General features: G+C 37.1%; 1 protein-coding gene across 18 annotated transcripts in view; it reads left to right on the top strand.

The window, feature by feature from the left end:
• The window catches only part of MYT1L (myelin transcription factor 1 like), a 301,101-nt gene that overhangs the window by 186,445 nt on the left and 91,179 nt on the right, over positions 1–23,477 (top strand). For 17 of the 18 annotated variants that reach the window (XM_030489651.1, XM_030489647.1, XM_030489655.1 and 14 more), the window contains one exon: positions 13,043–13,413. In XM_030489651.1, coding sequence (XP_030345511.1) covers positions 13,043–13,413 — 371 coding nt within the window. The remainder of the gene's footprint in view (positions 1–13,042; positions 13,414–23,477) is intronic. The other variant, XM_030489658.1, reaches the window with a different exon arrangement.

The following is a 23,477-nucleotide window of genomic DNA, read 5'->3' as shown; positions in this document are numbered from 1 at the left end:
AACAAATACCATTTTTGAAAGAATGCAAATAAATTCTGAGTACTGTGTTAACTTCACGTTATGTTATTAAAAGGATGTAGGAGGAAGGACTGAACAGTTAAAATGGCATTGACTGAAGTTGGAACTACTTATTTAAAATGGTGGCATTTAAGCGAAACTATAAACCAGAAAAAACATTTAGCTTTTTCTATGTACTATAATTTTGATTGTTCATTAAAAATTATGGCAGTCAGTCAGACTTAGATCACAGCTAGTGGAAGGCTCAGGAAGAACCACAACAGAACTATCATGGTTAATTTAGATTTGCTAGTAACAATTTGCTGTTTTTTGTTTTTGGTTGGGGTTTTTTTTTTTTTTTCTGTTTCAGTTCAGTTTGGTTTTGTTTTTCTTTTTACCTTTTATATATACTATGGATTGCACTGTTCTCTTGTGTAAGCAGGAATAGAATTTCATTCCTCTTACACTAGGGCGGTTAAAGAAAACCTATTTGTGTATGCCCAGAGGTGCTGCTGCTTAGCTAAGCTGTGCTGCTCACTGCTTTCTACATGCCAGAACCTTTGAGATTTGCAAACCGCAGGTACTTATACTGGCATCCTCTGATCCAATAGGCACAGCAGGCATTCTCTGCTCACCCTAACATGCAGGGACAGCGCTCATCTCTATAAACAGCATAGCAGCCATGTCCCCTTTCATGGAAAAAAAATCATGATAGTGGTGGACAGCAATGAAAATGCCTCCTCAGGAAGCAGAGGTTTCTCCACCAGCCTAAGCGGGCCTGCGCATAATGTTAATTCCCAAGTCAGAGCCATACCAAAAGGATGACAGGCAAAGGAAGAAGCTGCCTTCTGTCCTGGCTGTTCAAGCCAGGCCCGTGGAAGGAAAGGAGTGTGTGTTTTTTTACAGAGAACAGAGAAAGAAAAAGAAAAGTTAGTTTGCTGATAGCCTGGTTTTGTCTGGGATAGTTATTTTTCTTCCTAGTAACTGGCACATTGCTGTGTTTTGGCTTTAGTCTGAGAATACTTGCTGAATGTTGATAACACACCGATGTTTTAGTTGTTGCTAAGTAGCGCTTACCCTGATCAAGGACTTTTCAGTCTCATGCTCTGCCAGTGAGGAGGGGCACAAGAAGCCAGGTGGAAGCAGAGACAAGACATCTGACCCAAACTAGCCAAAAGGGTATTCCATAGCACATCACGTCATGCCCAATATATAATCTGGGGGGAGTTACCAGTCACTGCTCGGGTTGGGCTGAGTACAGGTCAACAGGTCGTGAGCAATTGTGTTGTGCATCACTTGTGTTTACTGGTGTTTATTCCTCTCTTTTTCCTACTATTATTATTTTAAATAATAATAATTTATATTCTTATTTCTAGTAATATTATTTTATTTTATTTTAATTATTAAGCTGTTGTTATTCCATGGGTTTTACTTTTTTCTGATTCTCCTCCCCGTCCCACGGGGAAGGGTGGGTGGGAATAAGCGAGCAGATGCGTGGTACTTAGTTGCTGTCTGGGGTTCAACCATGACACATGGTTAAAGGGCTACTCTGGTGGAATCAGATTTGGAGCTATACAGATTGATTTGGATAAAAAAAATCCCCCAAAACCAAAACAAACAAGCAAATAAAAAAGAAAAGAAAGGGCCTTACATTTTTTCGACAATTATTTCAACCTCAATTATTAAAAAGATAATGCAGAGAACAGTATCACACTGCCCGTATCAAAACAGAGAGCAATAACATAGCCATCGATACTAGAGACATGATTTTTTACCTGCATTGGAAAGTGTGATTTTGGATTATGAGTCATATCTTCAAGACGATGCCTAAGTGAGACTTGGAAGTAGATGCAGACATCAGCAAGAAAGAGAGAAGTGATTTTGGAAATATTCTTTTCATGGTACTTCATATTTCTTAGTGTAGATTCACTACAGTCAACATGCTTGCTATAGTGACTCCCAGGTTTTTATACCTACATATATTACCAATGGGGAATTTATTCACTTAAGGAACTTAGCCATCTAAACTTAAGTACTTTAAAGTTAAGTGTGATGACATTTAATGTTGCCACAACTATTCTCATGATAGATCTGTGCTCCAAATATGTAGGACCATTTTTAAAAGTGACTAACACATTGCTAACTGTCTTTCAATGAGGCATGTTAAGCATTGAATGGCTCAAACTATTAACAAATTAAAAGTAGTCTTTGAAGTGGCATACGCTTTCTAAAATAGTTGACTTTCATCTTTTAAAACTAGAGAATCTGTCCTCTTCTCGCCATCTTCCTGTTACACACTTCTACTTACAGCCATTTCCAATCTTACTGTTTGGTCCTTGGACAGTTCATCATTCTGGACCTTTTGCCATTCAGTTGTTGACCCTTGCTACCTTTCCTGTCTGTGCATCTTTAAAATGGAGCATCTGAACTTCAGAGGGGGATAACTGCAACATTTTCCTGTGAAATCTAGCCAGTGGAGGTATATTGGCAGCAGATTTTCAATGGAAACCGCCATTTCCACCCACAACCCAGCTGCCACATTTAAATCATGCCGTGTGGGGCTTCCACTCCCTTGGGAGGCTATTTTCATTTTCCTTCAGAGGTTCTTCTACAGTCTAATGGAACTCACTGTCAGTTATAAAAAGTAACATTATATGCTGTAGTATTTTTTTTTTTTAAATCGTGATGTGAGTCAAGTTAGAGCCTCACTATTCTGGACTAGAATGTGATGGAATTCAGTTAATTTCTAATTTTTTTCTTTTTTTTTTTTTTTTTTCCCCCCTGAACAGTCATTCTTCCTTTCATAAGATATATCAAAAAAAGGCCAGATTAAGACAAAGCCATTTAGGCCTATATCTAGACATTGGCTTTTGGAGTTGTGTGATTAAGCCAGTAGGTAAACTTTCATTTTTAGACCAGAGTATTTCTTATTCTTCTAATCATGAAGAAAAAAATAAAAAGGTCAAAGCCAAATAACTGAACACAGGATATAGTTTTGTCCTTTGAGTCTCCCAACAGCTTGAACCATTTCTTTATGATGGATGAGTTGTATCTTAGTGGAAATACTACCAGCAAGACCCCCTAATATTATAACAAAGCAACTGCTATGTGCTGCAGGAGAATAGTTATGTAGGTTTCCACAAGCAAATCCATGCCTTTCGGGGTGTTTGTCGTGGCAGGAAGCAAAGGTTGCGCAGCAGCATTTTCTCAGAGGGGAGAATAATGATCCACAGTACCTGCCTTGTACTTGCATGCAGTGGAAAAACATACGCCATTATATTTGTGTCTCTTGAAGGATGTGCCCCATTACTGTCACACTGAGCAAAAATTAGGTCAGGAGAATTCTGGTGGTCTAGAGCCCCAGATTGTTCTAATGCATCTCTGATAGGAACTGCTAACAGGGACTCTAATAACTGTTAATAGTTGCATATACTAAAATAGCTGTGTTATCTAGAGCAAAGAACATAAAGTCTTGGTTATAAGTTTGTGCTTATAACTTTGTATGCAGTAGTGAACTGGCAGACACAACAGCTAGTAACAAAATTTTGTCCTAGAAATTAGGCTCAAGGAGGTATAATGATAAAGGTATTTTAGAAATCCTCTTTATGTAAACAGATTTTTATGGTAGCCACTTGGGTGCAGAGCCCACTAAGAAAGAAAGCACCCTTAAAAATTAATATGAAGGATAAAATTTCTGTTCCTTCATAATAAGGTTTGCTAAATGCATATTAATAACGGTTAACATTTTTACCAAGAGACCAATTCTAGCTGCAGCTCCATAATGCAGTAAAGCAGAGAGAATGCTGTCATTTCTATTCTGTTTTAGAATAATCATGGTTTCCCTTTGTTATGGAAAAGCACAATCTTTTTGCTTTGATTTCAAAATAGGAATACTTAAACATCTCAATCCTCTAACAACCAGAATTTAGAATATTTCACACTTGAATAACTCCTAACCAACTGTGCAAGACAAAGAACAGTATCCTGTAGCTTATGCTGGAGGTGAGAATCCAGTACATAAGCACTGAAGTGGTTGCAGGTTGTATCATATTGGTTTTTGTGATTTTTCATGTAATTTCAGATGTTTCCTGATGACTGTCTTGTGTTAGAAGGCTGCTCCATAGTATTATTCCTTTCCATTGGGTGTATTCTTTAGCCATTAGCTTTTTGAATAAAGTGAGATACTTCTTGCTATAATTACAGAAAAATTGATGTATTGAATTTCTTAATTCTGTGCCATATGTCTTAGTTAAAATGAAGTTGGAAGCCAATGCTACTGTGTGTCTATGTAGAGATGATGGGAAGAGTATTTGTGATAGGAATCATTAGCCAATAGTCTCATTGTAGCAGCCGTACATTAGAGATGCAATAAAATGGCAGCATACGCTATTATTCAATACTAAAGTACATGCTTGAATGATAGTTTGACCTTCTGTGTTGTTGTTAAATATGATCTATTGAGTCTGTGTCTAAGGGTGTTGATTCTACTAATACATATCTAGCCGTGTTGTTAAGGGATTGACAATATAACTACATGAATCACCTTTGATTTCCAGCAGTTTATTTCCCTTGCTTTTTGAATGCTTGAACATAGCATGCTGAATTGCTTAAAAGTAATTACATTTAAAATATTGGAATAGAAAAATTTCATACCATGTCCAATGCTCAAGCATTGTGACTATGCATAGATTCCTTTGTAACTCATAGATGCGCTCTTGTAGTGTATTCTAGTGCTTTCAAATTTGTAAATGACTGATTATGAACTTTTCCCATTTCATGATATCTTGTTATCATGAAAATATTTAAATTGGTATGTGCCCTATCCCTCTAGCTGTATTGAGGCTGAAAACCGGATTCACAGAAATCTGGATATCTTGGCAGATCTAGACAATACTTTGATTTAGTTCAGTGTAGCCAACCTCATTTTTGTCTATGTTTAGAAAGGGTTTTCTTTCCCAATATTTTTTTCCCAGTTTAGATTTTTGAAGTAAATGTAGACTTCAGGATTCTGAGTTAGTGCAGAAGTGGTCACTGGTTTTGCATGGTCCCATTTTTAGGTGTCTGGGTTACCTCTAAATCAACACTGAAATATGCAGAATCAATAGCTACTTAGCAAAACTTGATTATATGCATTTCATCTAATGAATCAATATGAGTCATTAAACCTGTGTTCTTTGCACTATCCTAGTTTCTTTGATCAGTTCCTGTATTCAAGGGTCTGACAACAAGACATAATTGTGTCTTGTTCCAGCTCTTGAATGCACAGTTAAGTTGGGTATTCGCCATCCTAAGATTGGAGTGCAACTACAGCGTTTGTCTGACACTGGATCGTGGAGATGGTCTTTAAAAGTTAGGTAAGCTATAGAAAGGAGAATTATTCATGTTTAGTGATACAGCAGCTGTGGAAAGGAAAGAAGAAGGAGTTTGGGTTTCTCTTTATGAAAGTGTTGTGCTGCATGGTTTTAAAATCTGCTAGGTACTGTCTTTGTTGGGGATGGACATACAATATTTAAAAAAAAAAAAAGACAGAAAAAGCCTTGTATTTCTCTCACTTTTATCAGATTCCTAAGTGGTAGAAATATAAGTTAATCTCCATTAACTCCCTTTATTGTCAATGGAGAAATAAATAGGCAATGTGTCTAAGAAAGGTGAGGTGAATTACATCCCAGGAGGTTCCACTTTCTCTGCATTGACTTACAGAGGGAACTTAATGTAACATGTATAGATGTAGTTTTTAGGAGCCTAGGGGTAGGTGAGAGATGAACCCCATCCATGACATCATAAGTCATGGGGCAATCAAATATTATATTGATTTATTTCTATGAATACTTTTGAACAATCTACAACTGCAGGGCATGTACTTTGCTAACCTGTGCTGCCACACAAGTTTTTAGTCTCATGATTTGTTATTTATCTTTTACATCTTGCTTTAAATGAGCTCTCTGGGGCTTAGATGTTCCCTGTGTATTTGTACACCTAGAAATACATTATTGTGCCTCATATTTCTTCACTGAACAGATATTGAATTCAAGAAATTAAATAAACTTATTGTTTAAATGGGTTAATTACTGTAAAGCTGAAAGTTTTCTTTCAGTTGTCATGTCCCAAGAGCAGAGAATCTGGCGATGGGTGAAACAGTCTTGCCAGCCAGAGGGCAGATTAGCCAGTAAGTTGGCCACTGTTCGTCACAGGGTTCAGTTATACCATTTTGGAGTCTCAGTGAATTGGGATGGGGAGGTGCTTCAAACTAGAGATGTATAGGATCCACTTAAAAAAAATCCTCACTTTGACTTAAGTGTGACTGTGCTGAATGCATCAAAGCTAGTCTGTTTTTTTTTGTTTAAAAATATGTATTTCAAAACATTGAAATATTTGAATTTAAAAAAAAAAACAAACTTAAGTTTTGAGCTCCATCATTTACTTCTGGCACATTATTCTCATGCTATTTGTTACTCCTGACTCCTTTTTGCAATGCAGTTTTTTTAGAGACACTAATTTTTCTTTAGGCCTTATTTAGTTAAATAATGCTATACACCTGAGTTGATCCGCATTATGTTTGTGGCTATTCATGTGTTTTAAAAGGCTCTGAAGTGCAAAAGGATCAAATTGGCTGTTAAAGCTCTGTGAAGAAAATATCACATCTTCTGCCTCTACCTTTTGAGATCCTTCTGGGCACTTTTGTGGATTTTTTTGCTGTTCCAAAATGCAGTACATAAATATTTGAAACTCCAGAAGGAAAAAAAGGATAGAGTGCTCTGCATTCCACTTATTCCTATCAGTCAAGCTTGTACCTGTCCAGATAAATTAATATTTTCACTGAACTGAAATACTATTGTATACATACCTAATCTGAAAAGTCAATAAACTTCTTTTCGCTACAGATAAATGAAGTAAAGATTGTGTGTTTTGATGCTGCACACAAAAGCACTTCCTGCTTATAGTATTCTGATTTATTGAACCAGAAGCAGAAGCCCATGGGAAAGTCTGAAATACAGCAAAACTATAGAGATGAGTTTACTGTATTCTAAAAGGGTTTTTTTTAAATTTTAATTATAGCTTAAAATAGATAAAAACATAGTAATTTTGCAAGAATATTTAAGCATGTAAAACGTGGATGGAAACACAGATTTTATAGAGCGCTGACTCTGGATTAGTGCCTAACTCCCGCTGAGAAAATGGAAGTTAGGGCAGTCATTCTGTAAGTGGCCTTAGATGCTATGGTGTTTATCAGTGCAGTGATTGCAAGAATCATGCCTAATTCTAGAACAGCAGTCAAGGCTCTGGCTCAGTTGTTGGGTAAGTAAGTTAGTCTTCTAAATGGGGATTCATAGCAGGCAGGATGCTGGCAAAGAGAATTTTAATCCAGCTGGTTGGAAGCACCAACTCTAGCTTTAGCTCTGTCTTTTTAGCTGCAATTAGCCATCTCTGTGAAATAAAAGCTCAAAAAACTCCATGTCCTTCTTGAACTTTGACTTGTTGCTCTTTCCATTTTCTCTTCTATAGCTTAGTGATTAGACTACTCAGCTTCACCTTTCACAGCCTGGGAAGGTTTGACTTAATACCTCCTGTATTCCAGGACAGTATGCAGGCATTACTTCTGAGGGGTAGAAAAGGTTCTTGACTGGTGTAGCTTAGAGTGCAAAAATCATTTCCCACAAGGAAGCTTGACTCCACTGCCTCACCGTTACCACTGTCTGCTGGGTTTGCTGCTCATTCCTGTAGTAATTTGGCATACTTTGAGCAGTCATTTAAATATGAATGGAAAATTGTCCTCAGCTGAAGGAGTTTATTCTTGTAATTGAGTAGGCACATCGCTAGGCTGGAGTCACACTCTTTTTCTGAATTTATTATGATTCTTTCATTCCCATCAATTCAATGGTCCATCTTCAATATGAGTGCTACAAGCTCTTCCTCATAGTAGTGCATAGTCTGCTGGGAAGAGCGCCCTCCTGGAATGCAGAGAGTTCAAGATGTAGGGTTTGGTGGAATCCAGGTATTTATTTTCTGGTCAACTGCTGTCAGTCAATAGTATCAGCCCTTTAAAGCTAAAAGTAGTTACTGCTTTGAGAGGAATTCAATAGGAGGCAGTGTTATGCAAATTAATTAGGTTTGCACATTCTTTGAAAATTTGATTTGTTAGAGGACTTATCTGCAAAGTACCTGTTTTCTCAATACCCTAAAAGTTTTCATCTGGAAGTTATCTAGTCCAAACCAAAAATAATACTTGTGGTATCCAGTGGGACAAGTGTAAGTGCCTTGGGACCTTCTTGCGTGAAGCCTTAAGCAGAAGTTTGCTTCCAAGCAGACTCTTCCTAATTTGCTATCCTCAACTAAATAGGATAAAATTCCACTTCAGTGCCACTTCAGATACTTAAGTGTTTCATCGAATGTTTTTGATAACCTCATTAGGTGTCTATATAGTAAACTGTTACCTACAAAATGTTTTGGTTTATGTTAAATTCTCATATGGAAAAAAAGAAAGAATGAGACCACTGTTGCTGAGGACACTTTTAGACTAAAAGAAAAACCCCATTTTGTAAGATTTTTCAAAGTACTAATGAGGAAAAAAAACCCTAAAAAAAAAGGATAACAAACCTCTGAGAAAAAGTATTATTTGGATTTTGGGCACAGTATTGCCATGATCTTATTTTTCTTGACTTGGATCTTATAGCGCAAGGCTTTTGAAACAATGGATTCAATAGAAAAGACATATAAATTGAAAAAGAAGGCTCGTGAACATTGCAGATAGATAGGAATCACTTTGTCTGAACTAGGACATTTATTAGTCACGTGAGCTCCCTTCTAATTCATGTAGGGAAATAAGGCACTCTAAGAAGAAAGTGTCCGCCAGACATAGGTGTCATGTCCTACTTTTGATGTGTGAGTTGATATATCATGGAGGGGAGAATATTAATCCATAATCTGATTTAGAAAATCCCTGTATTTCTCTAGTCTTATACTATAAATATTTAAAGAGATATGTTTCACTGTTACAGCTGAGAAATAATAACCATACTAATTATGCTGAGAATTATATTAGTAATAAAATATATTAAAAATCAAGAAGTTCAATTCTCTTGCTAATTATGCTTAGAATTATATTATATTAGTAATAAAATATATTAAAAATCAAGAAGTTCAGTTCTGGGAAAGAAATACATATTTCCTGAGGAAAGGTCCTACAGAATGTATCAGTGAGTAGGATCATATGTTTTTAATGGAGAAAAATTGCATGACAGTTAAAAAAATACCATAAATCGTCTTCTAACTAAAGAGTATAAATTCATCTATTATTTCTTCAATTTCTTCAAATTCTTCAATTATTAATGTCTATATGTCCTCTTGGAGCTTATCACTATGAAATTCAGCAACGTGCCTTCCACAAGGATTATTCGTGTCAGATTCCAAAAACCAGAGATGACTGGTCACACAGCAAAGTAGAATATTCACAGTGTGGAATATTCAAAAGTGTGCTTCAGGAAGCCCAAATGTATATTCCACTGAAAGCCAAAAAAGCTGAAGCGTGAGAGGAAAATAAGACAAACACAGCTCACCAGGGAAATACAGTGGGCAATAAAAGAACAGATAAAGGCATGCAAGACACATAAATCAATGGGGTCAAGGCTTTGAGCAGGGATAACCAAGTCTAAAAAATAAGCAAATAAGGGGATGATCACAAAAGGCAATGGAGAGAAATGGAGAGAAAATTGCAGATGCTATAAGGACAAACAATAACAGATTTCACAAATAGATGAGGAACAAGAGGTCAGTGGGAGAGACTGTCATCTCTGTATGTGGTTGGGGGGGGAAGTTAGTGGCAGAGGCTGCTGGGAAGATGGCAGTGCCTTCCCCTTGGTGTGCTCACTGGAGAGACCACAGGGAACATGCCAGAAACAGAGAAGTGTCCTGGAGGCAGAATGTGAAAAATTAATGAAACAAAGGATGAGAGCAGAACAGGTTAAGAAAGAAAAGAAGAAAATAGGGCACCTAAACAGTAGGTCCGGTGGCCTGTTTCCCAGGTTTCTGCATGGAATGGATTTTTTTTTTAACTCTCTCAGACTATGAAGTCTGTAGTACACGAGGTGCATGTATAAGTTATATGAGGTATATAGTTGAAGAGCCAGTGCAAGGCAGTGTTTTAAAGGTTTTGTAAGAAAAACCCATGCAATGGTAGCTTTATAAAGTATAAATCCAAGCACAGGCAAAACCAAATCCAGGGTTGTGGAGAAACTGGTGCAAACTAATCATCAGGAAAGATTTTTCAATAGCTGAGTCAGAGTTAACATAACCAATTTCCTTGGAGAAGTTACATGTCCCCAAGAACTTAGTGCTGAACCCACCCTGTAAAGTATACAAATGTTTGTTTCTGTTAGTTGCTGATGTGCCCTTAATTTAAATTCTGTGAACAAAGGTACTGAGAATAGATAAATAAAGTGGAAAACTAAAGTCAAATTCACAACTTTACTTGAATAATTAAGTTGCAAATAGTTATTTAATGAGATTTATAAAAACATTGAAGCCAGTCAGGCAGCTGACTGGCATTGATTTCCACCGCCGGTTACGCACTTTCCAGGGTGGACCTGAGTCCCAAGTAATGTCTTAGATTCTCACAAACTTCATAAAATGTTGTGTAGAAAAGCATAAAGCCATGAAAAAAAAGATGAAAGATGACCAAAAAATGGCAATGACAACAATTTATGTCTACCTACGACCAAAAATTTGTATCTAAAAAGTCATCAATTATACTTAAATGCCAAATAGAAAAATTAAACAACAGCTCAAAATAAAATAGATGTATTTGTTATCTTACTGTCTTTTTCCCCAGTTCCCATACTTGCATGAATTTTGAAGGGGACTGTTTTGGGGCATTGCTAGATTAAAACTTTTGCAAGTATTTAGCATTCTTAACTGAACAAAAATCAGGGCAGGGTGGGATTAATGTTCTGGCTTTAACGTGATGCAAAGCCAAGGCTAGTTGAGGCTTTGAGTAACCTGATCTAGTAGAAGGTGTCACTGCCTATGGCAAGGTTGGAACTAGATGATCTGTAAGGTCCCTTCCAGTCCCAATCCTTCTACGATTGTATGATTCTATGATAGAAACAAATATAATCCAAAGAGAAAACACCAGAAGCTTAGGCCTTCTCTTTTCCCAGGTTTAGGGCTCTTAAAATTATTGCAAGTTTGGGCTTTTGCTTGCCGTATGTGTATCAGACCGAGTTTCTTGCAGCCAGCTGCTCAGAGACTCACCTTCTAGAAGAGGGTGCTCTCTCCCAGGATATGCCATGTGATCTGCTGGGTGGAGCATGGTCCTGGGATCTGGACAGTGTGGGTCTGTTCACTCTCTAGCCTGAAAGCGTTAGGTCTCAACTTCAGTGTCAGTGTCAGGAAACTATATCCTGCTAGGACTGTTACCCCATATCACTCCCAAGTGAGGAGGATTGAAATCTGGATAGATGGAGGTACTTTAAAATTTACTCATGATGGTGTTAATGGAGGGAGATGTTTAATTTAGGTATGCTGGATTAGACTTTAAAAACACCTGTATTACCTACAAAGAGAGAGAGGTGCCTGTGTTATGAAGAGAAGGTCTCCCTTAGCAGGTTTTCCATGATGAATACCATCTTTTGTGGCTGTCTATGTTCCTTAGATACGTGTGTGCCAGGCAGATTGAATCAGCCTTCCTGTGAAGATGTGCTTTAAAATTTAGGTAAGACAATGGCTAAGTCAGGCACTTAAATAAAGTGATTAGGCACTTATATAAAACTCTTGTTACCCAAGTAGCAGTTTAAGTAATTGGGATGCATAGCTGCTCAGATGGAATTAAATCAGACCAAAATCAAGACAATGCAGCCACTGCAAAGAGCGCATCTGTAGCACTAAGGTGGTGAAACCCCCTGTTTTTCAGTGGTCTGTCAATAGAATATGAAGCATTATTAGAGTGGAAGAAAATGATAGAAATCCTCAGTGTTTTGTAATTGGGATAAAAGAAGCAAAAATATAATGTAAATGAGGAAGTTATAAGTAGATAAGAAAAAAGGACTAGAAAGAACAGTTTAAATATCCCAAAACTAGTTAAGCACAGGAAGACTAAAATCCAATGTAGTTTGAGTAGCATGTATAATCACACAATAAAAAAGTTTAAATAGGAAGTTATTTAAACAAAAAGTAATTTTTGTGTGCAGTCACTCTGTGTAGGTTATAGAGATTAAACAAGGGTGATCACATTCAATAAACACAGATTATATGGCCTTTGAGAGGTGGCTACTCTGGTAGAAGACCAGAACTCTAAAATGCTATTTATGTTACAAAGCATTAACATGATTGATAGATGATAGGAAGTGGTGCTCCACTTTGAAAAGTCTGACTTTCTTCACTGACAAAGGATTTTGTTTATGGGTTTTTTTTAAGTGTGAGAACACTTCCAGCACTGACTCTGAAAACTATTGTGTTTCGTTGTGTTGGGGAGCTTGTTTTCCCCTTTGTCCAGACTTGTAGCATAGCAGTGGAGAACTTAAGAGCAATTAATAATTTGTAATAATAACAATAAACAGCAGCATTAAGAATGTGGTTGTATTTTCATTATTTAAAAATCATTGAAACATGTCTCAATTGTATACAATCAAAACCTTTCTGAATATTTCAATATTATGAAGCACTGCTTTGTTCCTGGTTTATTGTACTGATAGCTAACAGGTAGGATAAGATTGTTCGTTTTTTAACTGTACTCATCTGCCTTAGAAAAGAGTGTAACATGCAGAAGAGAGAAAACAATGAGAAGGAAAACCACACATTTGTATCAGTTCTGACAAGTACATGTGACACTTTCAGGCAAATAATAGTTGTTTGCAATTTCACAGGTTTTGTAAGTGTCCTCCCGCTTGGTCATTATTGCCTGAGCAGCATTTTAATTTTAAAATACACATTTGAGAACAGCAACTAATCATGGTGTAGAATTAGAATATATGACTAAATAACATGAGTTATACAATCTGCCCCGTAGAAATCTGCAGAACAGTATAATAATTTCCATCTTTTATTTTTGCAGTGTTTATGGCTGTCCTTTGGCAAAAAAAAGAAAAACGCAAGATAAGCAACCCCAAGAACCAGCCCCCAAAAGAAAGCCCTTTGTGGTTAAAGCAGACAACTCTTCAGTAGATGAGTGCTATGAAACTGATGGAACAGAGGAGATGGATGAAAAGGAAGAAGAAGAAGAGGAAGAGGATGAAGAAGAGGAGGAATATTCTGATGATAATGAGGAGCAAGGTGATGAGGAGGAGGACGATGAGGAGATAGATCGAGAAGAAGAAGAGGAGATTGAAGAGGAAGAAGAGGAGGATGAAGAGGAAGGTGAAGATGTGGAGGATGAAGAGGAGGAAGAAGAGGAGGAGGAGGAAGAGGAGGAGGAGGAAGAACGTGGTAATAATCAGAGTATTAGTAAAAAGTAAACAATGTGTGTTTTCTGGGTTAATCTTCTAGTGTGGTGTGTGAGGATTTAGCTGTGCGGTGCTCATTGAAGCTAATGGAAGTCATGCAGTTAAATCTCTCTGCTCCACACTGAAAATATACCCCACTGTGTTCCCTTAACATTTATTTTAATAAGTCTGTGTTCCAAATATTTTTTAATACACCAGCACTCACAAACAAGGAGGGTGGAGGTGTGTTTGTGCTAAAAATGCTTGCATAAAATGTAATCCTAGTGGTAGATTAATGCATGCAGTTACCAGGAGAATATTCACGAAGGTAGAAGCAAAGCATCAGCTACAGCTGGATGCCTATACTGATCATTTGCAAGTGTATTTGCTGGATCTGCTTATATAATGTCAATGGTTGCCCACATAAATGCTGTCACAATTTTGCAGATAATTTTCGTGAGCAAAAATGGGCCTATTCCCTTTGAAAATTTTGCCCCATACTTCCCCCTACCCTAAGAAAGTATTCAGAATGAACTATTAATATATACTTTGGTTCTTTGAGACTTGAATGCTGTGTGCTTTAGTTGATTCTATTAAAAATATAGAGAGTGAGAGGTTTACGTAGATAAAGTCCTTCTAAAATTCATATATTTTGGTTAATGTACCATGGCATAAATGCCATTTAGACATGCAGGTCACTGGTAGTAACCAAATGAATGCAGTAGCAATGTGATTAACCTATTCACCTTTCTCTTTTTTGGGATACCAGACTCTATATTACCAGTACTTTCAAAATATGTAATCAGTGTCCCTTTACTTGAGAGTCCATATGCTGATGACAAACATCTTAATGCACTGGGGTGAAATAAAAGAAACATGCAAAAATTAATGAGCTATCTAAAAAGTATTTTGTTCCCATTTCCAGGGAACACGTTTTTGGTTGGGTAGATTCACCTTTCTAACCAATAAAAATATAAGAAAAGGTTTCAGCACTCCTCAGTTGGATTCCTCTTAGGAACCAGGTATGAAAGTTGTATGACTTTTGTTTCAGCATTCTGTAAGGTCAGATCTTAAATCTTATAGAAAGAGTTTGGAAGTATTCTTTCCATTCGGGCAAGATGGTGGCCAGCTGGGTGGCTATAAGCATTTTCTCAGATATCTGAATCTGTAGCATCTCCTCAATTGCTTGAATTTGCCAACAAAATTGGTAGAGCATAAATGACCAATCTTAAAAGTTACATGAGTTTGATGCAACAGGAAGGCAATTTCCTCTTGCAGGGAACTCCGCTGTTTCAGAACCTGGAAGAGAAGCTGTGTTAGATCAGGCTGATGTACAACTGCTATTGCTGTCCTGATGGGCAAGTGCAGATGTCTAGCAGTTTCTTTAAGAGATAATGGTGACTGAGTTTATTGGTGCTTAGGTTATGGTGCAACTGCTGCTGTGATTTCAGCTGACGTGAAAAACTTTGAATCTACACTATCAAAAATGATAAAAGGAAAAAAAATCTAAGCAAAACTCAAGAGCTCAAGAAAATTGCTTCTGGCAAGCCAGCAGGCTTCATACTCAGTTTACTTTTACTATCATAATGAGACACAGTGGTTTACTTATTCCAACAGTTACACATGCAGTTAGTGGTCCTAATCAATCTACAAAGGCTGACATTGCTTTTTGACTGCTTTCCTTCCATATATAGTAGGCTGTGGTTAAGAACTGCAAAAGGTTTACAGAGGTACCTGTATTAGCTTCTCTGCATATTATATGGAATTAAAACTTACATAGGTCAAGTTTTTCTTAGGATCCCGTGCTGTTCCAGTAATAATACACATGTACATTAATAAATATATATATTTTCTATGTAAAATACTAATCATTTAGAAAAAATCCTCATAAAATGGGAAAAGTGATATTAGAATTTTCTAAAAAAAAAAAAAAAGAATTCATGATCTTTTGAGAATCAACATAGTAATCACTATGCAACAATCCTATTTAAAAGCACAGCAGATTTGCAAGAGACAGTTTCTAGCAATTGTTGAGGAAGGTAGTATGGAGTTCCTTATATCTATGCCAAGGAGTGGAGAGTGACAGCAGCTTGTTCTTGGTGAGATCTAGAACCTAACCAATAAATCTGGTGTTTTAGATAGTTTATTTCCTATTGGTTTCAGTAGGGATCCTGACATTTTGCTTTCTTCCGCTTATAAGCAGCTCTGGTGGAATTTGGGCTATTCATTTCCCAGGGAAACAAAGTGCAATCAAAGTTAAGGATTATAAAACTACATGGTCTGAATATGGCACTTGCCTGTAGCTATTGACTACATGGGAAAATTAGGTCTGTCAGCTCTGAATTTAGTTGTCTCAATCACTTGATGCTCACTATATTGTAGATATTGTAGTAAACCACCATCTACCTTTATGTCACGTTAGCAGGAAGTCTGAATTTGTCTTAGTGTTTCTATCTCCAGAAACAAAATTCAGAATTATCTACAGAGACTACTAGGATATCTCTGCACAGATCTCATAGAAGTTTGTCACTTACGCTGTATATATGCTGTTCAGAAAGTTTCCATAACTGTAGTCTAGGTGGACAAAACAGTTAAAATTGTAAGTATCGGTGACAGAAGAATTCCATCAACAAGTATAGGACTACAGAGACAGCAGTTGATGTGGTGGAAGGGGAGAGAGGAGGAAGGTAAGGTATTTTACTGCTTCAGTAAAAGTCAGTTTTCTGCTAGAAAAGGGTAAATCCTGGGAAACTCAAGTACCTTACTGGCATCTCATTGCCCCTACTTTTTGTAAAAGACAGTGAATTTTGGATGGGATTCTGAGAGGATATCTGTAATATACAGGTAATGTAGGTATACAGTTCTTATTGAAAATACTTGGACATTCACTGAAACCATCTTGGCCTTTTTTGAAATCATGCCTTTCTAGCCTCATCATTGATACACTAAAGGACTTGGAAAATACAGATGCATCCTAAAGAAACACTCCTATAAATCTCAAAATACCAATTTAAAATAAAATTAAAAAAACCCACCCAAACAAATGTTTTTAGATGAGTCCCCAATTCTGTGCTTGCATTTCTATACAGAATCTGTTGAACTAATATTAATGCTTAAAATTCCCAAGCAGTGGCCACAATATTCTCTTTGAATTTTCATTAAATGCATTGAATCTCTTCAGAGAACAGTTATCTATCCATCTATCTACGAACAGACTTGAGAAACCCTTATGTTCAGCACCACCACTAAAGGAAAGATGAATCTTTCCAATTTCCCTTATATCCCAGAAAGAAAGGGCAGATAGATGACTTTTGTTATGATAATTTAACCTGTAAATTGCAATATGAATGGGAAGGAGTAAGAGAAATGGCTGCTTTTGGAGTGCCCCTTCTCTGTTATGATACTGCTGGGAACCTTTGGGTTGAAATCTGAAGGATGCATTTGATCTGTAAGGCAAACTGAAGTACTTTCTCCTGAGAAGAGCTCATTTCAGGTAGTTGGGTCCCAAAGACTGTTTCACAAAGCTTTTCTGTTATACAAAGAAATCTCCGTTGGAGGAGCTCCCAGAACAAATGTTCTAAGGCACAATTTAGCTAATATCACATGAAGACATTCAAGATGGCTTGTATTCCAAGGCAGGTATGTCATAATCTGCCAGGGGCAGAAGAAGTTAGACTCCTGAGGAAATTTGATACATTAATCAAATCCACCACAGATGATGTCTCAAAAAGTATTGCAGTTTATTTTTAAAATGAGTTAAAGCTACCGCATGGACCTAGAGATAGGCGTTCTACCTGTTTTCACATTTCTTTAAGTTGTAGGATTGTTTCTAAAAATCTGGTAGTATGTTTGGGTTTTTTCCTTGACTTGCATGAAGAATTGGAACATGTAGTTCTGAGCTGGAAACCTCAAGGTTGTGGAGTAGAGGGGGGAAACAGCTAAATACCTTCTGGGTACCTCTAGTTCTTGTGTAAGAAGTTCAGATCTATTTATTACAATTGCTACATATTTGTGGTTGGTTGGTTGATTGGTTGGTTGGTTAGTGGATTGCTTAAACATGCCTGTGGTGTTAGCTAGTAAACTTGCTGCTGTGTTCCGTGCTCAAGGTATTTACTATTTGCTGCTCATAGACAGTATAATTTGTTAAGAGCATTATTTAAAACATTATTTTTGAATTCTCTAGAGTGAGATTGGGCCTGATACTGAGCTTGTTTACATCAGGACAAATCAAGAATAACTTCATGTCAATAGAGTTACATTTATGTGAGGTAGTTTTGCACGTCTTACCTAAATTTTCCTCCCCTTGAAGAACTAATGTAAAGACCTCCTTCTGTGTGAATGTTTAACACAGAAGCTCAGTAAACCTTCCAGGCTGTGTCCAGAAACTTACATGTAACTTCAGTTAGTAGCCCTCTTCATTTTAATTTCCACGCTTAAAGTTAGGAATGTACTTAAGTATCCTTCTAATGTAGAGGTTTGCACATTTAGGTCCTTCCCTACAAATAAAAGGCCTTAAATGATAATGTGAAATATCTCATCCTTCAAGAGCAAATGATTCAATTGTAGCTTTATGCAGTGTAAAGAAATTATTCACCTTTGATGAGACAGATTATAGATCTCTGCCATACACAACTTCTGTTGACACAAGCAGAAATTCATGGAACACATTCAGCACCACATCTGATTTTAATGCTGCTTCCTTCTGAATCTATTTTACATGGCATGGGGTTGCTTGCTTGTGTTTTTAATCCACTAACCCTTTCCTTCAGTGTTAGCTGAACATGAGATATTGGACCCATTGTAATGTCAGACTGTTTCAGGGCTTATGTGTGACTGAACCTTTCCGTAGTCTTGCCAGAGCAATAGGTCTGCAAAGGAACCATGTATCACAGCAGTGCTGCTTTGGATTCTCACAGATCACAATCCTCAAGAAGAGACTGTGTAGAGGTTGCCTTTTCTGTATTTCCATTGCATCCCTCAGCCTGCAGGTAAATGCTGAATGGATCCTTGATTTTGCCTCTTTCATTTGTAGTCTGGCAAAATCATACAGTAAAATTAATTCTTTCTGGAATAAGATGGATTGGAGAAGAAATTCAAAGCAAAAGTTATGTAGCCTTAGAACTGTATTCCTGTTCTCACTCAGATTCTGTAACTACTTCGCTACCAATGATCTCCTGATTTTGGCACAACTGTGCCAAGAAGCTATTGGCTTATGTGCTGTAGTGCTTTAAAAACCAACAGCATTTGCAAACCTAACAACCTCATGTTGTTGTTGAAAGTCTCATATCTGGTATATGGCATTTCTGGAAACATATTTGCAGACTGTGCAAAACCAAACTCTTTATGTTCTCTCTTTGAATTCCTTTGCCTTTCACAGTGCTACTTCAAAGATTGCATTTTCCACATTGTACCAGCTTACACAGTGACCACAGACTCTGTATGAAACCTTCTTGACACTGCAGATGTTATGATTCTTAAAAATAAGTTTCCTTGGTCAGTGTTAGAGGTTCCTATTTTTCCTCTTCTGTTTAGAGCGCAGCTCTAAGGACAAATTTTGACCACCCTATCCATTCGCAATTCCTGCCAAGCTTACAGTTTTTGTCCTGAAAGAGTGAACACAAATGGCAGCTTTTCACCCTGAAAAGCAAAGGACCTTATTTGATAGCTGTAGGAGTTAATTTTTCCACTATTACAGTTCCTTCAGGAGATAATAAAATGAAAGGAAATAAAATTCCAGGCTGGATTGATCTTTTCTTCTGATCCATATCTATTCTTATGAATCAAATTTGCAGCCTCAAGTCGCAGAAATTTTGTTTTACTGAAATATATAAACAACACTTACAAAGCATTCCTTTCAAACAAAACCTTTGATGTATAATCAGCATACATATATAATACTGAACACTTTTATTATTTATTTTATTATGGAAGCATTTCTTGCTCATTTTACAGTTCTCATAACAATTCGGTCTTGTTCTTTTGTTACCTGTATCACGTACAACATAGTCCTTTTATACGATAGGAGATACTTTCCCTTCTGTGAATTAATGTATTTTACAGATATTTTTTGGCTGAGGGAGCTACCATTAGTGAGCTGGAAGGCAAGGAAGGCCAAGTCATTTAGTGGAAGATGAAGAGGACTAATGCTAGGAAAGAAACCACTTCATGGAGTTTGGTAAAGGATGTTAAGTGGCAATTAGGAAAGGCCACTGATGTGGTTATGGACCCAAGCTGATTTTGGTCACTGTTGTTGAAATCCTCAAAATTATTTGGCACATAAAGGCTTCATGCAGAAAGTACTGAAAATAGTCAGTTACTAACATTAAGCATGTCAAGTATCCATATCACGCTTGGGGTTGGTTTTTTTGTTTTGTTTTGTTTTGGGTTTTTTTTTTCAAGCAATCCATGTCAGATATATTCTCTATGCAGTAAATATTACTGTTCTAGCAAAAATTTGTGGTGGCTCTGTAAGAGAAACTTTTGCCAGTAAACAGGATTGACGGCTCAAGACTTAATGAGGTTTTATTAGGTGAACTCATCAATCTGATAGTTCTGTCATTCCAAAAGCTTAATTTTGCAGGCTATGATATTAATAGGAAGAGTAAGTAGTAGTATTCCTGTGACACTAAAGGAACACAACAGAAGAGCTGAATTTACAATTACAAAAACAAACAAAGCGAGTAGGCGTTTTCTTCCTTGTGCTCTGTAGATACGGATGACTGATGGCAACAAGGGAAAGGTGTGTGTGGCATGAGTACTTCCAATCATCTAATACAGGAGTGTTTGCAAAGCTGATCAGGCCCATGTCAGGCTAGGTTATGTCTTTTTTTCCAAAGCATATGTAGCGAGATCCCTTACTTATAATACACACTTTTAAGGCATACTGTGCAACTGCTTTTCTTCTGGTTTCTATTGTATCAATCTATTGTTTCAACAACTGCCTCAGCTTATGATAGAAGTTCTATAAAAACAAGATGCATTTGCTGAACAGTTTCCTGGACACCCTGTAAAGCACTGGAATGAAGTTTTTACGGAAGTCTGTCTTTTCATCATCTGCAATAGTTAAAACATTATTCAACTTTAAAGACTGTCATCCATCTGAAAGTTAGAAATTGTTTCTTTTTCTGCTCCAATATGTTGAACAAAACTTTGCCCTGAGATCATTAAGCACAAAATATATTTTCAAAAAGTAACAGCAAAAATACAGAATGATAGATAATTATTAGCAGATCATTAGGAATAAGGCTGGTGTTGGACATACTAATGTTTATGTTTGCATTGTTTATTATGCAATTAAAGCAGTCTGTGGATGTCCTTCTCTGAAAATACAGACAGAAAGGGCAACTTTCAAGTGAACAGAAACCAAAATCTTTTATTGGGGCCAAGGATCCTCCTACATTTCATGGAGTGAGATCAGGGTTTCAGAAGAGAATGAAACAGAAGTTCTGCCCCTATCTGTAACTCAGGTACCTGAGTTGAATGTGGGAGATGATATAGATGATCAGTGCCACATTTCCTTCTTTACTAACTCGGAAGGATAGAAGCTAGACCAGAGATAGCTTTGCATAAGCAATGCTCTTTCACATTCTTCTGAAGCTCTATCACACCCTAGAAAAAAACCTTAAGAACTGCAGTAGGCTGAAGGAGGTCGTTCTTCTGGGAAAGAGAGTCATGCTGCGTTACTGTCTTTGCTCCAGGGACACTCTAACCATTTTGTGAACTGATTGCTTAATATTAGGTTACAAAATCAGTCCTGGGAGCAGGGATCAGACACTACATTCCCCTCTTTTAGGCAAATGCCTTTGTATAATCTGTATTATAAAGACCATATATTTTTGCATGACACAAATAGCATGGGGGAAAAAAAAGTCTGCATACTACTCTTATATTTTCTGCTTCTTAGTGGAGCTTATAACCAGTCTACCTTTTATTGGTGAACTTTTTTGGGAGATGTGTTATTGAATCCACTCAAGCTGAGAGCTTTTACTCTTAGTCTTCCAGTTCTTTAGCAAGTGACCTACTAAACAATGCATTTCACCTGTGAGATGGTTGGGTGGGGATGAGCAGGGGAAATGAAGAAGGAAACAGGCACCTTTTCCTTTGGCTACAAGTTAAAGCAAGGCAATCAGAGCAACACTTTATGGGAAGCCTATTTCTTTCAGGTGCGTATTAGAGCATACCTATTGGATTGGATGTCTCTGGGAACTTATGTGTGAAAACACCCAATGTCTAGAATCCTTGAAGGCTTAAGTGGTAGATAGGTGAAGAGCTTCTTAAGGTTGAAGCTGTTTTGCTACCCATAGAAGCAGAGCCTTGAACAGTTGATCAGTGTTAGAGTTTAGATGTTTCCTAGGTTGAAGCCACAAATGAGCATAGATGTAGTCATATTGCCAAGAGAAACAGCAATATGACTGTTCCTTTCTATACAACATGCCACATGAGAATTCCAGTCTGAAGGTGGTGTAGAAATTGCTTCTGCCATTCGTAAGATATATTTTTAAGTAAGTGTTGAAATGTTGAAATGCCCATAAAAGATAAGTATGAGTTTAAGAACAAATTTGATTCAATGCCTGGAGGGTCTTGTGACACAGAGTTGGAGACCATAAGTTCCAAGTGTAAAAGGGAGTACAAGATTTATGCGGGGCGGGAGGGGTGTGGGGGGGGTGTGTGTGGAGAAAAGAATGCAGAAGGACATAAAGAAGTGACTATGAGGTCAGCATGGGAGTACTGCAGAGGGCAAGTGAAACGTGCTGTTAGGATTCCTGCTGTTAGGATTCCTTCTGGACAGCAGGAAATGAGAAGGATGTGAAAGATGCAGTCTAGAATCTGCATTAAGTGAAATATTTAAAATAACAATAAGAAAGCTTTAAAATGATGGATAATTTTACAGTATAGCTAATCAGGATCAGGGCTAGACAAAATACCCACACCCCCCAGCAATGCAGCACAGTACAGTTCTTTTCTGTTGTTATATGTCTCCTCCGTAACATGAGAGCATTTTCCTTCAGTTCATGATGTGATGTAACTTCCTGTGTCTTTATACCACACTGATGGAATTTTATATCGTCATTAGTAGAATCAGAACTAGACACATGGAGAGCACTTTTAAAAACCCGACCAATAACTGTATACTCCGTGAGACTTTTTATAATATGGAAAACCAGGTTTATTAAACTTAATTTGATCTGTGGAGAAGATACAAACAGCGGTGAGACAAAATTACTATTTGGAAATCATAGAATCATAGAATCAGTAGGGTTGGAAAGGTAATAAAAGCTAATAGCAAGGTATTCGTAGAAGAACAACTGTCCTTTGGCAAATATGTTTTTTCTTGAAATACGCAAATTGCACATCACTGAGAAGATAGGAAGTGTGGAAATGATGCACACAGTTTATCTGAGTTTTAAGAACAGATTTGATGCAGTTCCATTTAATAAAATCATTTTGAATCATAAAACATAATACAGCAGCAGACAAAGGGAGAGAGGGGAAAAGTTCATGTTGGATAGGTTGATTTCATTTGCTGTTAAGTAGCTCAGATACTCCAGTGTGCAGAAATTTAAGTTAATGAGACTAGAGACTAAAAATAATCATACAAAGTGCAATTGAAAGTGAACAATATTTAGAGTGGTTTCAGTATGAATCGACTGATGAATACTTGAAGAAAAAAATCAAAAATCATTTCAGGCAGCGGTAGGGGTGTTGACTTTGTCTCATGTATATTATTTTCATCAGTGAACTCCAGCAAGACAACTTCCAAGCATCCTCAGACCAGGCTCAAACTCAGGTTTTAGTTTTGCACAGTGTAAGATTATCTCTGTATCTACATGTGTGTGTGTGTATTTTGGAAAACCGGCTATTGTCGTTACTTGTTTGATTGATCCACTTTGTAGTTTGTTGTCTCTGTGAGGCTAGTTGGAGTAAGAGTTCCAGCAGAGATGTCGTGCACTGAGATTGTGCCACTCTAGTCTATTTAGGCATTCTCCGGCTGACTACAAAGCCACTGCCATCATAGCAGGTAGGTATATTTTTAGTTGGAAATATATAGAAATATATGTAAATATGTAG

The sequence above is a fragment of the Strigops habroptila genome, chromosome 6 (assembly GCF_004027225.2).
Source record: "Strigops habroptila isolate Jane chromosome 6, bStrHab1.2.pri, whole genome shotgun sequence".
NCBI lineage: Eukaryota > Metazoa > Chordata > Aves > Psittaciformes > Psittacidae > Strigops > Strigops habroptila.
This window is presented reverse-complemented; position numbering and strand designations above follow the sequence as displayed.